The sequence below is a fragment of the Lottia gigantea genome (assembly GCF_000327385.1).
Source record: "Lottia gigantea unplaced genomic scaffold LOTGIsca_18, whole genome shotgun sequence".
NCBI lineage: Eukaryota > Metazoa > Mollusca > Gastropoda > Lottiidae > Lottia > Lottia gigantea.
Window position 1 is genome coordinate 2,695,600 of NW_008708301.1, and position 16,211 is coordinate 2,711,810.

The 16,211-nt window shown below is 34.3% G+C and overlaps 2 protein-coding genes across 2 annotated transcripts; one reads left to right on the top strand and one right to left on the bottom strand.

Annotated features, from left to right (window-relative positions):
- Window positions 1–10,626: 10,626 nt before the first annotated feature.
- Window positions 10,627–14,295, bottom strand: LOTGIDRAFT_187185 (hypothetical protein). Its single transcript, XM_009052321.1, has 7 exons — window positions 14,196–14,295; window positions 12,902–13,011; window positions 12,457–12,579; window positions 12,099–12,213; window positions 11,606–11,723; window positions 11,138–11,298; window positions 10,627–10,744 (listed from the first exon to the last, which is right to left on the bottom strand). The coding sequence occupies exons 3-7, from the start codon at window positions 12,570–12,572 to the stop codon at window positions 10,667–10,669; spliced, it is 588 nt and encodes a 195-aa protein (XP_009050569.1). The 5' UTR covers window positions 12,573–12,579; window positions 12,902–13,011; window positions 14,196–14,295; the 3' UTR covers window positions 10,627–10,666.
- A 184-nt stretch (window positions 14,296–14,479) lies between these two features.
- Window positions 14,480–15,848, top strand: LOTGIDRAFT_187188 (hypothetical protein). The gene is made up of 3 exons (XM_009052322.1): window positions 14,480–14,632; window positions 14,913–15,032; window positions 15,530–15,848. The coding sequence occupies exons 1-3, from the start codon at window positions 14,540–14,542 to the stop codon at window positions 15,686–15,688; spliced, it is 372 nt and encodes a 123-aa protein (XP_009050570.1). The 5' UTR covers window positions 14,480–14,539; the 3' UTR covers window positions 15,689–15,848.
- Window positions 15,849–16,211: the final 363 nt, after the last annotated feature.

Below are 16,211 nucleotides of genomic sequence, written 5' to 3' on the forward strand. Positions count from 1 at the left end.
GAATTGACAACAGAAGTTGTACTTGTTGTTGACGATTGTTGCTGAGATGGCAATGAATTGACGACTGAATTTGTAGTTGTTGTTGGTGATTGTTGCTGAGATGGAACTGAATTGACGACTGAATTTGTAGTTGTTGTACGGGATTGCTGCTGAGATGGCAATGAATTGACGACTGAATTTGTAGTTGTTGTCGATGATTGCTGCTGAGATGGCACTGAATTTACAACTGTACTTGAAGTTGTCGGTGATTGTTGCTGAGGTGAGGCTAGATTGACAACCGAATTTGTTGGTGTTGTCGGGGATTGCTGCTGAGATGGCACTGAATTGACTACTACATTTGCATTTGTTGTCGATAATTGTTGCATAGAAGGCACTGAATTGGCGACTTGATTTCTTGTTGGTGTCGGTGATTTTTGTTGAGATTGCGCTGAATTGACGACTGTATTTGTTATCGTTGTCGGCGATTGCTGCTGATTTAAAACTGACTTTGCAACTGTATTTGTAGTTGTTGTCTGTCTTTGTTGCTGTGATGCGGCTGAATTGACGACAGTATTTGTAGTTGTTGGCGGTGATTGTTGCCGAGATGATACTGAATTGGCGGTTGAATTTGTAGTTATTGTCGGAGATTGCTGCTGAGATGGCACTGAATTCACAACTATGTTTGTAGTTGCTGTCGGTGATTGCTGCTGAGATTGTGCTATTTTGACAACTGAATTAGTAGTTTTTGTCCATGACTGTTGCTGAGGTGAGGCTGAATTGGCAACTGAATTTGTTGTTACTGTCGATGATTGTTGCTGAGATGGCACTGGATTGACAACTGAATTGGTTGTTGTTGTCGTTGATTGATGCTGAGATGGAACTGAATTGACAACAGAATTTTTAGTTGCTGTTGACAATTTTTGCTGTGATGGCACTGAATTTGTAATTGTTGTTGGTGATTGCTGCTGAGATGAGGCTGAATTGATGACTGTATTTGTTGTTGTTGTCGGTGATTGCTGCTGATATGGCAGTGAATTGTCGACTGAATTTGTAGTTGTTGTTGATGAATGTTGCTGAGATGGCACTGAATTGAGGACTGAATTTGTAGTTGTTGTTGGCAAGTGTTGCTGAGATGGCTGTAAATTGACGCCTGAATTTGTAGTTGTTGTGCGAGACTGTTGCTGAGATGGCACTGAATTGACGACTGATTTTGTAGTTGTTGTCGATGAATGTTGCTGAGTTGGCACTGAATTGACGACTGGATTTTTAGTTGTTGTCACAGATTGCTGCTGAGATGGCGTAGAATTGACAAATGAATTTGTAGATGTTTTTTGCTGAGACAGTGGTGAATTGGCTGGTATCATTTGTTGTTGAAATGGTCCTAAAAAAACGACTGATGTCGTAGTTGTTGATGGTAATATTTTCTGAGATGGCACCAGATTGACAACTGTATTTGTAGTTTTTGAAGTTGTTGTTTGTTGCACAGATGGCGTGGGTGCGGATTGGACGATTGAATTCGTGGTTATTGATGTTGTTTGTTGCTGCGATGGGGCTGAACTGGCGGCTGCGATGGTAGTTGTCGATGTTTGTTGCTTGGATGGTACTAAACTGACAACTGGGTTCGTAATTGTTGATGGTGCTCGTCGCTGAGATGGTGCTGAAATGATACCTAAATTCGTAGCCATCGATGGTGCTTGCTGTCGAGCTAGTACTGGAATTATCGAATTCATATTTCCTGATGCTGTTTGTAGCTTGGGAGATGCCGAATTGACAACCAAATTCGTATTTGATGATGTGGCTTGTCGCTGGGCTTGTGCTGAATTGACACCTAAATTCATAGCCGTTGATGGCGCTTGTTGTCGAGACAGTGCTGGATTGATCGAATTCATATTTCCTGATGCTGTTTGTAGCTTGGGAGATGCCGAATTGACAACCAAATTCGTATTTGATGATGTGGCTTGTCGCTTGGCATGTGCTAAAATGACACCTAAATTCATAGCCGTTGGTGGTTCTTGTTGTCGAGAAAGCACTGGATTTGTATTTGCCGATGCTCGTTGTCGGGATGATGCTGAATTTATAGCCGAAGTTCCAAATGTTGATCTTGTTTGTTGCACGGTATTTGATGAAACTGATTGTTGGGATGGTGCTGAATTTACACCTAAATTTATAGCCATTGATGGTGCTTGTTGTCGAGATAATACCTGATTGTTCGAATTCATACTTCCAGATGCTGTTTGTTGCTTGGGTGATGCCGAATTAACAACCGAATTTGTAGTTGATGATGTTGTTCGTCGCTGGGATGGTGCTGAATTGACACCTAAATTCGTAGCCGTTGATGGAGTTTGTTGCCGAGATAGAACTGTATTGATCGAATTCATAGTTCCAGATGCTGTTAGTTGCTTAGGTGATGCCGAATGAACAATCAAGTTTGCCGATGTTCGTTGCTGGGAAGGTGCTGAATTGATAGCCGAAGTTCCAAATGTTGATCTTGTTTGTTGCACGGTATTTGATGAAACTGGTTGTTGTTGGGATGGTGCTGAATTGTCACCTAGATTCATAGCCGTTAATGGTGAATTTGTAGATGATGATGTGGGTCGTCGCTGGGTTGGTACTGAAATGATACCTAAATTCGTAGCCGTCGATTGTGCCTGTTGTCGAGCTAGTACTGGATTGGTCGAATTCATAGTTCCTGATGCTGTTTGTTGTTTGGGAGATGCCGAATTGACAACCGAATTCATATTTGATGAGGTGGCTTGTTGCTGGGTTGGTGCTGAAATGATACCTAAATTCGTAGCCGTCGATTGTGCCTGTTGTCGAGCTAGTACTGGATTGGTCGAATTCATAGATCCAGATGCTGTTTGTTGTTTGGGAGATGCCGAATTGACAACCGAATTCGTATTTGATGATGTGGCTTGTTGCTGGGTTGGTGCTGAAATGATACCTAAATTCGTAGCCGTCGATGGTGCTTGTTGTCGAGCTAGTACTAGATTGGTCGAATTCATAGTTCCTGATGCTGTTTGTTGGTTGGGAGATGCCGAAGTGACAACCGAATTCGTATTCGATGATGTGGCTTGATGCAGGGTTTGTGCTGAAATGATACCTAAATTCGTAGCCGTCGATGGTGAATTTGTAGATGATGATGTGGCTCGTCGCTGGGATGGTGCCGAATTAACAACCGAATTTGTAGTTGATGAAACTGATTGTTGCTGGGATGGTGCTGAATTGACACCTAAATTTATAGCCGTTGATGGTGTTTGTTGTCGAGATAGTACTGGATTGATCGAATTCATAGTTCCAGATGCTGTTTGTTGCTTGGGTGATGCCGAATTAACAACGGAATTTGTATTTGCCGATGTTCGTTGTCGGTATGGTGCTGAATTTATAGCCGAGGTTCCAAATGTTGATCTTGTTTGTTTCACGGTATTTGATGAAAATGATTGTTTCTGGGATGGTGCTGAATTGACACCTAAATTCATAGCCGTTGATGGTGCTTGTTGTCGAGATAATACTGGATTGATCGAATTCATAGTTCTTGATGATGCCGAATTAACAACTGAATTTGTAGTTGATGACGTGGCTCGTCGCTGGGATGGTGCTGAATTTATAATTGAAGAATTCATAGTTTTTAATGCTGTTTGTTGCTGGGGTGGTGCTGAATTCGATCTTTGTATTCGTTTCGGTAATGGTGTTAAATTAGTAGATGTTACTGCTGGTTGCTGTTGAGATGCTGCTAAATTTATTGAATTCGTGGTCATTTGAAGATTGGATGGCGCAGATGCTACTGAATTTGTAGTTGATGTTGGTTTTTGATGCTTGGGTGACGCTACAATCACCGTATTCGTTGATTTCACAGAATTTGTAATTATTGGGTGTGATTGCCGTTGTACCGGTAGTGCATTTATCGTGCTGCGTTGGATTGGAGTATTCGTATTCGTCAGTACTTTTCGCTGGGTCGATGGTGCTGACAATATATTTTGTTCAGTTGAAGGATTAATACCTGACATGGTCTGTGACGGAAAATGTCTATTTGTAGCTGTCGCCTTGGATATTCCAGCTGTTGTGGCAGCCTGTGTCGATTTGATATTCTTCATAATCTTTAAATCTGGTTGCTTGACTACATTTTGAGTCGGGATCGTTTGAACATATTGTATGGTCACATTTTTAGTAGTTGTAACACTTGATGAGTTGTTCGCACTAGAATAGGGCACAGTTGTGGCATTGTGGGTCACTAATATAAATTGTTTTGAAGGCGACTGTCCATTACTCACAGTTAAAACTTCTGTTCCATTTGTAAAAGGAATGTTTTTAATCAAGCTTGCCAATTCGGTCAAATTCGTTCCTTGTACAAGATGGTGTATACTTCCCACTGTTGGGGTGGACGCTGCTGGCGAAGTAAGCAGGTTGGTCTGGGAATGGTGGTCGACAAGTTCGTGAGTACCTTTTACACCTACAATCTGATTCTGCGCTACCGATTGTTGTATTTTTTGAAGCGTGGGTGATAATATTTGGTGTATACCTGTAAGTGCCGTATCTCTACCTGTTTCCCATTGAAGATCAAGTGGATTTGTCATTGAAGATTTCACTCCAAATGAGTTTTGAGTTTTGGTACCGTCTCTGGACATTGGTGCTTGTTTTCCAGAGCCAGCTCCATAGGCAACTTCATGTATGGCGTGTTCTTTATGTACAGAAGTTGATGTGAAACTAGATTTTCGATGCGAAAGCTGATTTGCATGAGACATTATTTGTTTCTTATTGGTTACACTAAAAACACCAAGTAGAGGTGTGGATTTGGAAGAACGGTCGGTTTGTATGATTGGCACAACATCCTGCTTTGTTATGGTTATTTTTACCGGCGTGTCATGCAACTGCTCTGCTGCTGTTGAAACCATCGAGTGCTTCGGTATTTTATCCACAACATTTTGTGATGCCAAGACACTATTCTTAGCTGATGCATGGATCTTGATTCCATGGTTGGTAGCTATCTGTAAGTTGGGTGGAATGCCTTTTATACCATGGTTGGAGAATGCACCGGTTCGTTGAGGAAATCTTCTGGATTTTCTCTTATCAAATCTGGGATTATCAGCTGAAATTTAAAGGAAATCAGTAGTAAAAATAAAATATTCTGAAGAACATTGGATGGTTTATATGCATTTTAATGTTAGACAAATCATCACCATGCTGCGATGTTACAGGCTTGAATTAATAAATAAATAAATGTATAAATCTCGTCTGAATCTCGCAAAAATATGCAGATGGAGTCTTTTGCAATTTCATTTGTTCTCCAATAAGCTTCTAATGCCCAAAAAGTTTCATTTATTGAAATATGGACTATAGATACGGAATATTACTACATCAATATAATCATTGAGTTTGATATTCTCTTAAGAATGTTGGTTTTGTAACTTCGCAGTCTTTTACAAGATTTGAAGTTTGACAGAAACTCCAATATAAAACCTATCATATCAGTTTTGCTGTGTATATTCAATAGAATTCGTATAATATACAGAATGCTTACCAGTTGAAAAGCTGCTTAATGCCAAAATAATCAGGATTATCCTCAGTTCCATAATTGAATTAGCACTACACCCTCCCAGAGGAAGTCCTTCATTGGCAACTTTTTTTTTTATTAGTGAACATTTTTGATATTCTTTATGGTTTTTTTTTGGAATGAGATAAACCACAAGCCGTGACATTTAAAAAATTAAACCATTGTCTGTTAATTAGAGGACATCCATCATATTTGACAACCAATGATTGTGTATAATATTTACAATATAATGTATTATTTCCATCCGTTAATTTGTAGACATTAACTGTTATTGATAGTGCGTGGGTTGTTGGCCACTTTTAGACGATGGCGAACGATGAACAGCCTGAGGACCAAGTTCGAAATTGTGTTTTATGTACTTTTCAGGTATTCGCCTTAGGAGAACAAATAAACAAGTAAAACAAAATCGATCCAGTGATTAAAAATTGAATACCTGAAATGATATGATTCCCCCGCCTATAAATCCTCTAAATTAGAGAATTCAAATTATTTGATAATACAATTGGGGCCTGTTGCACAAAAGGGAAACCGTAATTTTACATCAAATAAAAGTTCAAATATCATATATCGTAATAAAACTTCCATATAAATAATTGTGGTTAACCTACGCCTAGTTTGACAACACCCCAAGGTGTCAATCATATATTTTAAATGCTCAGGAAGTTCATTTTTTTATATAAATGAAATAGCATCGTTATTTGTAACTTGCTTACAATCACCACAGTAAACTTATAACTAAAAAATAGCTTGCCAGGCAAGGTAACATACGCCCACTACCAGCTGTCAGAATGATAACAAAATCTTTAGTGGCTTAATAGTAAATTTTCAAATAATCTTAAAATCATCCATAAGTCAAGGCAAAAACCTGAAACAGTTCATCAAGTTATCATCACATTCAAACATGAACAATGTCTCTGTTGATTCGATTACCAATTTCGAACTTGACCGAGATCTCATCTATATATACATGCATACCAAGTTTCATCAAGTTCGGATGAAAACTGTAGTCTCTATCGTGCCTACAAAGTAAATTTGACGCGTTTTTACTAAGTCAAGGGCAATAACTCTGAAACCGTTCATCCGATTATTACCAATTTTGAACTTGACTGAGATCTCATCAATATATACATGAATATCAAGTTTCATCCAGATCGGATAAAAACTGTAGCCTCTATCGCGCCTACCAGAAATGTGAACGGACCGACGGACAAGGGCGAGGGCAATATACGTCCACATGTCCATTTAGATTATAGTTCTATGGTTAAACTGTCCGTAATTACATGACCTAAATTGTTTTCGCCGATCAATCCATCAAAAAACTCATATAAATAATTATCTCTTCGCGGCTAACATAAATCAATAGAGTTTTAAAATCTAGGCATAATTTAGTTAGTTAGTTGTCAAGTATATATGCATTTGTTTCGGTAGCAGCTTATTAATTTAAAGATGGGTTTCCTTAGTTTTCAGTGTCAAATTAAGCAAAATATTTGATTAATTGGTGTTTCTAATGAACTATCATGTATTCTTAATTATAGTATTATGTTCTTATTGTATATAATTAAGAGTTATAAAAAATCATAAATGTCCATGTACAGTCTGGATAAACAAAAATGAAAATAAGGAAACCCATCTTTAAAAACTTTAACCATGTCCTTGGTCAGTAAAAAATACAAGTGTCTTCTCGGTCTTCAAACGAAATCGATCTATAGGACCTAATAGTCAAACTATGTTTGTATCATTTGATAATAGGCAATGAAAGGATTACACTTGCCAATTTCACTCAAAGAATTTGAATCAGAAAAAAACAATGAAATTTTAATGTGATCACACCGTATTGTACGATATATAGCTGATTAGTGATATTTGTCACTCACTTTATAAGCGTGAATTATCTTGTTTTTTTTTTAAATAAACTTTTCAAAGACAGATGGGTATAACTTCAAACCAGTGTTTTTTGGTTGGCATGGTCTTAATTTATCGACTTGTTATTAAGAGTAATATATTAATATCAAAAGGATGTGTTTCTTAAAAACTATCCATTTTATTGTTATGAATTTTGACAATTTTACCCAATAAATCACACATTACAAATATAGCCCTGCCTAATAAATCCTTTGAGTACAAGTATAATAATCTTTGAATTCAACTTTTTGTTGTGGCGTATGAAGGTTATTGACTTGCGATTGATCTTGAATTACTTTTTAGTACAACCATAGAGTTATACTTTGAAGAGTACAAGTTTTACATTCTTCATTGTTTTTGTTAAAGACCCTCAAATAAACTATCTAACAAGCAATTCATTGGTTTAAAAACCAGGTTTATTAAAAATATCATGATTCTTTTAACTTAGATACATTACAGTCAATTGGTTTTTAAAAACACACAGAAAAAATAATGTCACCATTTGAGATAAAGGTAACCTTCTTCAATATAATATTAATATGAGTAGAGGACACTACTCCTTGTCAAATGTTGGGAAACTGAGAATCATTGGTATGAACTATTCTGAATCAGCTGAGAGAAACCCATTTTAGCCAGCACTTTCAGAATGATATCAGAAGTTCACTTTACTAAAAGAAAATGAGCTCCTGTAACTCATGAAAGTGATGACAGTTTCATTTGTCCTGCTGAAAGATTGACCTACCAGTCAACTGACACTAAATTATTCTGAATAGAATAAAATATCCCACTTTCTGCTTCTCATTAATGAGTTGGATTACTGAAGACAGATCATTCTGAAAAAGCTAAATGAGTTAAAATGTAGTTCTATCAGCTGCTAAACACAATTATCAGATATATCTCGTGATCAAAACAGAGAGAATAGTTAAATACTCAAACATAAAAATAATAAACTAACTTGGAACCCAAGTAAAAGATTATAGTAATTGAAAAACAGCATTAACTTAAGTTATAAAAACACTACCAAACAGATTGATATAGCTTGCCATTTTCTCAAACTAACAGACACAGCAAGGGAACAGTAAAAAACAGAACAAACAAAAGGTATTGTAGGAATATTTGCTACATTTAAAATACTGCCATGAAAACAAAACACAAATTAAATGCAATATCTGCCATTGAAGTAAAGCAGTCTTTATACACTTGTATGTATGCCATATCAAAATATTGTTGTGGAAAAATATTGCAAAAGCATCATGACCTTAAAGGTGGTGAAAAGTTTATTCCTTATCTGGATGTACTCATAAATGCCAAAATCATAAAATAGCGCACTAAATGAAAGAAAGTGAGAGAATAATAATTAAGTTGGTTATTAACTAACTGGTATTAATAATAATACAATAATAAATAAGACTGTATATAAGACAAATGATATACAAAACATACAATTATGATATATAACATAATACAATTCAAACAAAGTCAGATCCATTGCTCATAGATATTCTATAAAATAAGTTTAATCTAGTAAATACTACAATTACTGTCAATATGCATAATATGGCATTTCTTTACAAAACTCAATTTTGAATACCCTTGATAATACAGATCATCAACACAATTATGTCACAATTTATGCTCTGTCGTAGTCACACTTGTAACTGGACACACTAAAAAATACAGCTACTTTGTTCATTTGCAATATAAACAAACCACTAAACCGTCAGAATATCTGTAGCTTGCAGTAAAAGTCTTCTCTACTGTGAAAATGTTCTGCATGTCCTATAAGAATATTATGATGTATTGTGTGAGCGTAACATAAGTGAGCTTACTTGAGTATTGTAAATTATGCTGGTTATATAACAATAAAAACAACAACTAATTCAATATAAAGCACTAATAGTTAGTAAAATGTCTGGTTAGAACAATGACATGAAACGAACAATAAAAGCAGAAAGGTTCCTCTTTTTCACCACATGAAACTTACTTGTTTGAGTGATAAAGGAAATTGGAAAATGTAAAACTTGACATATTTTTAGGAATAGCAAGTCTTTAAAAATCAACTTTTTTATTTTGTGGTTGTTTTTTCTGCAGAAAAACACGAGAACAAATTGATCTAGACATTCCTATAAATATATTTAACAAAGTAATAGTCAACCAAAAACAGTATGATGAGACTAATTTCCTCAATAACTTAAAAGTGACTTAAAGTACATTTACCAAGAATTTATGCACAGTATTTGGTTGATCATTATTAACATTTCTATACATCTGTTGAACAACAAGATACTAGCTACTTGATGGATTGCAATAATAAATAGTAGATTTTATGAGTAATCAGTTGTGTAGTAGAACATAGTAGTACATCATTAGACTTTTAATTTTATATTATATATCAGGTCAATTATTTGAATGCTTCCATATGGTAATTTGTTGAGTATATAACATGACATTCATACAAATCATTATGTCAAGTTTTGGTGTGTTTTATATCAAATATACAATATAATATTTTGGTATTTATTACAGGTATATAATGAAATGAGACAGGTCCAAGGTTTCTTTGGGTATAACATAAAGGCAATAATATATGTTTGATTGTTGTAAGTCAGTTCGGATTGATTGCACAAAATGAAAACCAATACATAATCCACCCTTCAATAGTAATGTAAAATATTTGAGGTAAATAAATAGACTAGTCAAGATAACAAATACCATAAAATATCAATTGAAAGGAGTAGTTTGATATACCAGTACTTACTTAAATAATAAATACCAATTGCACCAAAAAAGCAAATGTTGTGACATGATCCAGCCTGGTGCCCTTAACCAGAATTCTTAGAAATACAAAAGTTTTCAATAAACAAAGCTTACTCAGTGTTTAAATGGCTGATTCCAAACAATTTCTTTCTTCAAAGACACTTTTATATTATGCAAAAATGTCAAAACAATTTACAAGTCTAATTGATGAAGAACATGATGGATCCAATCCAAATTCAGTGTAAAATTACAAGTAAGATTAATAGTAAAGTTGCAGTACATCACAATCAGGAATCCCGAATTTCAAGATCCAATAATATTACCCATTCAAAGCTGTTTTTAAAAATCCTAGACCATGTTGTCAAATAGTTCAAACAGGAAGTAGTTAAATTGACACAGCCACCATCAAGCACTGTTCAGTTTATAATAATATAATACACAATGAGTATATAAGTCCTGGTTATCATGTAATAAACCAAGTCAGAGTAACTGACACTTGTGTTGACTTCTTCTTATTGGTTGAGGTTGTAAAACAGCTCGTACACCTTCATCAAATACCTGCAACAATAGACATTTATTATTTATCATGGTACTAATAATATCAGATCAGTACCAGAGCTTGATCGTGTACGTTTCCTGAAGTTTCATTACCAAAAACAATCGAGTTAAGCCATTGAATAAATGTTTCACCTGATAAGCAGAAGAATGATATTCTATATTTTTTTGTTGTCATGGTTGCAGATTATTCGATTTCTGGAAAATGATTCTGAAAGATGTCTGTCAATATACCAAAAATCACCATATCCAAGGGAGACAAGTCCAGATTACGACTGTGATGAAGTTGTACAAAAGCAGTCAGATTTCAATGATTTATTATTTGCCTCTCTTAAATTTGAACCACATATTGCAGCTCATGTGCAAGAAAATAGAAAAGATCAAACTGTAACATACCTGTTTAAGACCCCTTTGTGTAAGAGCTGAGCATTCCATATATTTAATAGCTCTTATTTTATTAGATAACTTGATACCTTGTTCCCTTTTAATAGGGTTTAAACCTTGCGCTGCTAATTGACCTATAGCTTCTTTATTTTCCCGTAAATCTATTTTCGTACCTAGACACAAACAGAATAAATCATATCTTTTGAGCTTTGAGAAAAGATGTACACTTAATATGTTCAGCTCCCTTAAACAGTTTCTGAAATTTTGCAGGGAAATAATTAAAGATATACTGTAGTGAATATATTTGCTGTCTATTTAAAGTTTAGATTGCTGCCAATACCAGGACATTCATTATAGCTAAAATTGAGTTTTAACAAATCAAAGCAATTATTTAGAACAATATCCTTCAGCTGCATAATTTTGAGTGGTCTCTTTCTATTTGATTTTCAAGTAGTCTCATAGTAAGTGGGCTCTACTTACCTACAACTATAACAGGGGCATCTGGACAATGATGTTTCACTTCTGGATTCCATTTTGTCAAAACATTTTCATAAGAAGAGGGGCTCACAACACTAAAACATATTAAAAATACATCTGTCTGCAAGAGAGAAAACATATTAAAGATTAATAATATTCAGGATAGCTGGAACATATATAAATATGTGTCAATGAAGTTTTAGGTTATTTTCAATATTAGCAGTCTACATCTATGCTGATAAAGTATCATATATTATATGGTAATTATAATGGCACAAATAAATTTGCTATGGTATATTTTACTCCATAACTAGCCGTCTCTGAAGTTATTTAACAGACTTTTTAGTAGAGAAACTGTAATGAACAACTAATTGCATTGCATATTAGATCTGCTGTGTAATGTGGGGTCCAAAATATCAACAAAATTGTCATTACATAACATAAGCTTATTCTCTTACATAAAATGGAAAACTAAAATTGAAATAATAATACAAACCTGTGGATAAGACAGGGGGCGTAATCTATCATAATCTTCCTGACCTGCCGTATCCCATAATCCTAAACTAACTGGTACGCCATCTACCATCATGTTGGCTGTGTAGTTATCAAATCTAAATTAAAAACAAGAGAATTGATCATTTTTCTCACAAACATCAGTTCCATTCATTATTTTACCAACTTGAAGAACATACCGATATATTATGCTTAATCAACCTTAATTGAACACATATATTGTATAATCACAGAAATTTTGTATGATTAAACAAAGATGATGTGAAGCATTATTATTGTATTCTTTACTGAGAATGGCTTCTTTGGGCACTACTGGAATGTCTATAATATAAGTAACTTACACTGTAGGTACATATTCCCCAGGGAAACTATCTGTAGTATAGGATATTAACATACAAGTTTTACCTACAGTACCATCTCCTACTACTACACATTTAATAGGTCGACCTTGAGCCATATTAACACTGAAATTCAAACAGATAAATCATTAAAAAAATTTCACAGTCTCTCTAAAAAGTCTAGTTTCTATTTTTTCATTCTATTGCTAGATAATCAGTTTCGAGCTCCATTCTTAAAATTTATATTGGTATATTGTTTCCCTGATATTTGCATGGTTTGATTTTTTTCACACAGCTCCAGAAAAGTAACATGCAATAAGTTAAGTCAAAATATACCTCTATATATTTATAAATTCATTCATCATAGTAAGATTTTTCAAAGACAATAATACTATGGATTTTACTTGCAATTTAATAAAAATATACAAAAATTATAACAACATCTTACCTTTTGTCCTAGAATTTGAATAGATGCCACTTTAAAAACCTATCTCAATGACTTGACCACCATAGGCCAAGTTTAACAACTTTTCATCTGACTTGCATTCAAAGTTGGGGCTGAAGAAAATTTGAAGTAAAAATTACAATTTGCTCATGATCTACTAGGTTGTCTTTATAAGATGAATGTAATCTGTTTAAGTCTAAAAATTATGCATTTCTTTCATTGTATTTTTATAATGAAAACCCTTTCAATTTGATGTTTAGAAAAAATGAAATAAACAACAGAGGGTTTATTGCACAAGAAAAGCTAATTGTTTGATCAGAATAATAACAATGGTTTTGAAATGAGTTTAAAAATGCATGTGATATGAGAATAAGGACAATAGATGTTTAACTCATTGAGATGAGAAGATAATACACCATATCATGGTGTAATATTATAAACAGAGGGTGAACCATTATCAATTATGATACACAATTGTTTAAAATGAACCATACAGAATCCATGTGCACTGAATGAGCATCAATCATGTTGTGATAAGGTTTCTGACTACACCAGATTCTCATTTTACAAATAATCGTATTACATCATGATTTCAGGAACCGTGTATGTAGACACTTTCTGTTTGTCAGACACATTCATTTTTTTCAAACTTGAATTTTGTCAAACATTATTGTACAAATTTAAATGTTTACTCTAAAATACTACCTAGAGTATTAAATTGTGTTTAGGTTGATGAAAATGCCAACTGAACAAATGCAAACAATATTATTTGGAAATGTGATTTTACAAAAGAGAATTTTCATTCCAAAATGCAAGTTATTTTGATGGATAAATGAAATGCAAAATCATCAAACCTTATATTTTTATAAACTTCAAACTAAATCTTACTAAATAAGAAACAGTACTAAGCCTATGGGGATCTTGTAAGTATTTTTTGAGAATATGCCTAGCCACATGATATACCCAGGCCATTTAGCGTAATATTTAGATATCTTTTATCAACAATGAATGAATGATTCCACATTATTCTAAATATATATCAGGGTTGGGCCTGTAAGATGTACTCAGGTTCAGGTTTAAAAATAAACAGTGACTGGGAGTAAGAGGTCAGTACTAATGGCTTACTGCACAGTCAGTCAACATAGCCTATAGTGTAACTACACAGCAGACACTATTCCTGATTTTGCCAATTTTTGGATGCCAAACCAAATTCTTTAATTTTAACTACACATTCATAATCAAATAACTATCACGGTTGCAAACTTTGAAGGCAGTAAATTTATGACATAATCATCACCTTATTCGTGATCCATCTTCACCGAAAATCAGCTAAAAAACGTTGTTTTCGGTTGCCGGTATGTTTCTCTTTCTTCTCCAGTCTTCAATGGATGACAAATCTCACAGCAGCTGCCTCATCTTCTCGCATTATAACGACATTTAACGCTATACACGAGATGTCTATTTTTAACTTATTATAGTCGAGATTAGCATGACTTGCTTTTGCAATAGAAGACATGTTCCGACCTAGTAATCGAAAATATACTTTACGTCAAAAGGGAGATTCCAAGGGATTCCCCATTGCTCAAAAGAGAGAAATTCCCATCATCGTAGATCAATTTTGTTGGAAGAAATTCACAGAAAATGCCAAAAAATAAAGGAGGAGGACCTAAGTCGAAAGGTGCAGAAGGAGGAAAAGAACCAAAAGAAAAGAAGGGAACAGGAACAGCTATCAAAGTATGAAACCAATTCTATCGTTAAGTGCAGTTTTAGGCCTACAACTAAAAAACAATGCCAAGCAAGCAAGAAAGAAAAGTGTCATCTTGTAGGCCTATTATCGTTCAAGCTCTCGTTATCATAGATTAAGATAGACTAGACGTAGGAAATTGGGCAATTTAGACTTACAGGGTATTCTGAGGCATGTTGTCATTCCTCTTTGAGTTTGAAATTGGCAATTTGTTACTTTGGAAGAGCAGAACATGTTCAGTTATCTTCATTGTTGTTCATTTTAATTTAGGTACGACATATATTATGTGAAAAACATTCCAAAATTACAGAAGCTCTTCAGAAATTAAAAGATGGTGGTAAATTTAATGAAGTAGCCAGTCAATATAGTGAAGATAAAGCAAGGTCAGGGGTAAGTATATTTAAAAATCTAGAAGTATTACAACAGAACTTGTATCATGTTGTTACTCAGAGTTTCACACTATGTAATCTTCAGAATCTAAACTATATTATTGTCCTGTTATTTGACGTTTCGGCTTACTGCCTTCTTCAGAAACACCCAAAATAGATCTCGATTACATCCGTTATTTTACTAAGTATTTAAAGTTATTTAAAGAATCTATATTAAAATAATCAGTGCAGGAAATCTAACGATTAGACCAATATATCTCTTAAACTTTTTGCTTTAAATCCAAATGTTCAGGTACTTATGTGACTTATTAGCCAGACAATAATTGCAGAACTGCTTTCTTTGAATATAATATCTGACAAGCAGATATTGCATCCAACTCCAAATTAGGATTATAGCATCTGCATATCATACCTTATCATATAAGAGGACTGGAAGTGTTGACTGATCTGGACAATGTCATTGTGAAACATAATGTTATTATTGTAATTTTTATTTAGGGTGATTTAGGTTGGATGACAAGAGGAAGTATGGTAGGACCATTTCAAGATGCAGCCTTCAATCTACCTAATAGTACAGTTGGTTCACCAGTTTATACAGACCCCCCAGTTAAAACAGTACACGGTTATCATATTATCATGGTAGAGGGAAAGAAATAACACTGACTTTTATGATATTTTCATTGTTTTCAGAAGTGAATTAAATTTGTGTAAATATTCATTTCTTATAAAACTGCTCACTCTGAGCTATAAATGATCTATCATGATTACATATTCGACACAGTCTGTGGTACGTGTGACAATATAAATCTCTATTATAGGATTTGTTATTCTGTTGAGGGACAAGAAATCAAACTTTAAAAGTGTTCTGGCTTCCTTTTTCTATCGTTCTTAAAACATGCATAATAAATTGCTATTTTATGCCCACAAAAATAATTTATATTGGTGAAAACTCATTTTCTATTCATCACATATGATACATACAGGAAAATAATATGTCGCGACAAAAAACAACCATTTAGTTGTAGTCTGATATAGAAATTGATAAAATAGGGTTACCTCCCATTATTTAACTTTTGGGTCCTTTTCCACAGCTAGTAGCTCGCACGGATTGGTCCGCAGAGATTTCTGAGCATTGAACAGCAACAACAATTTCTTGCAATGATTTCATAAAAATATTAAC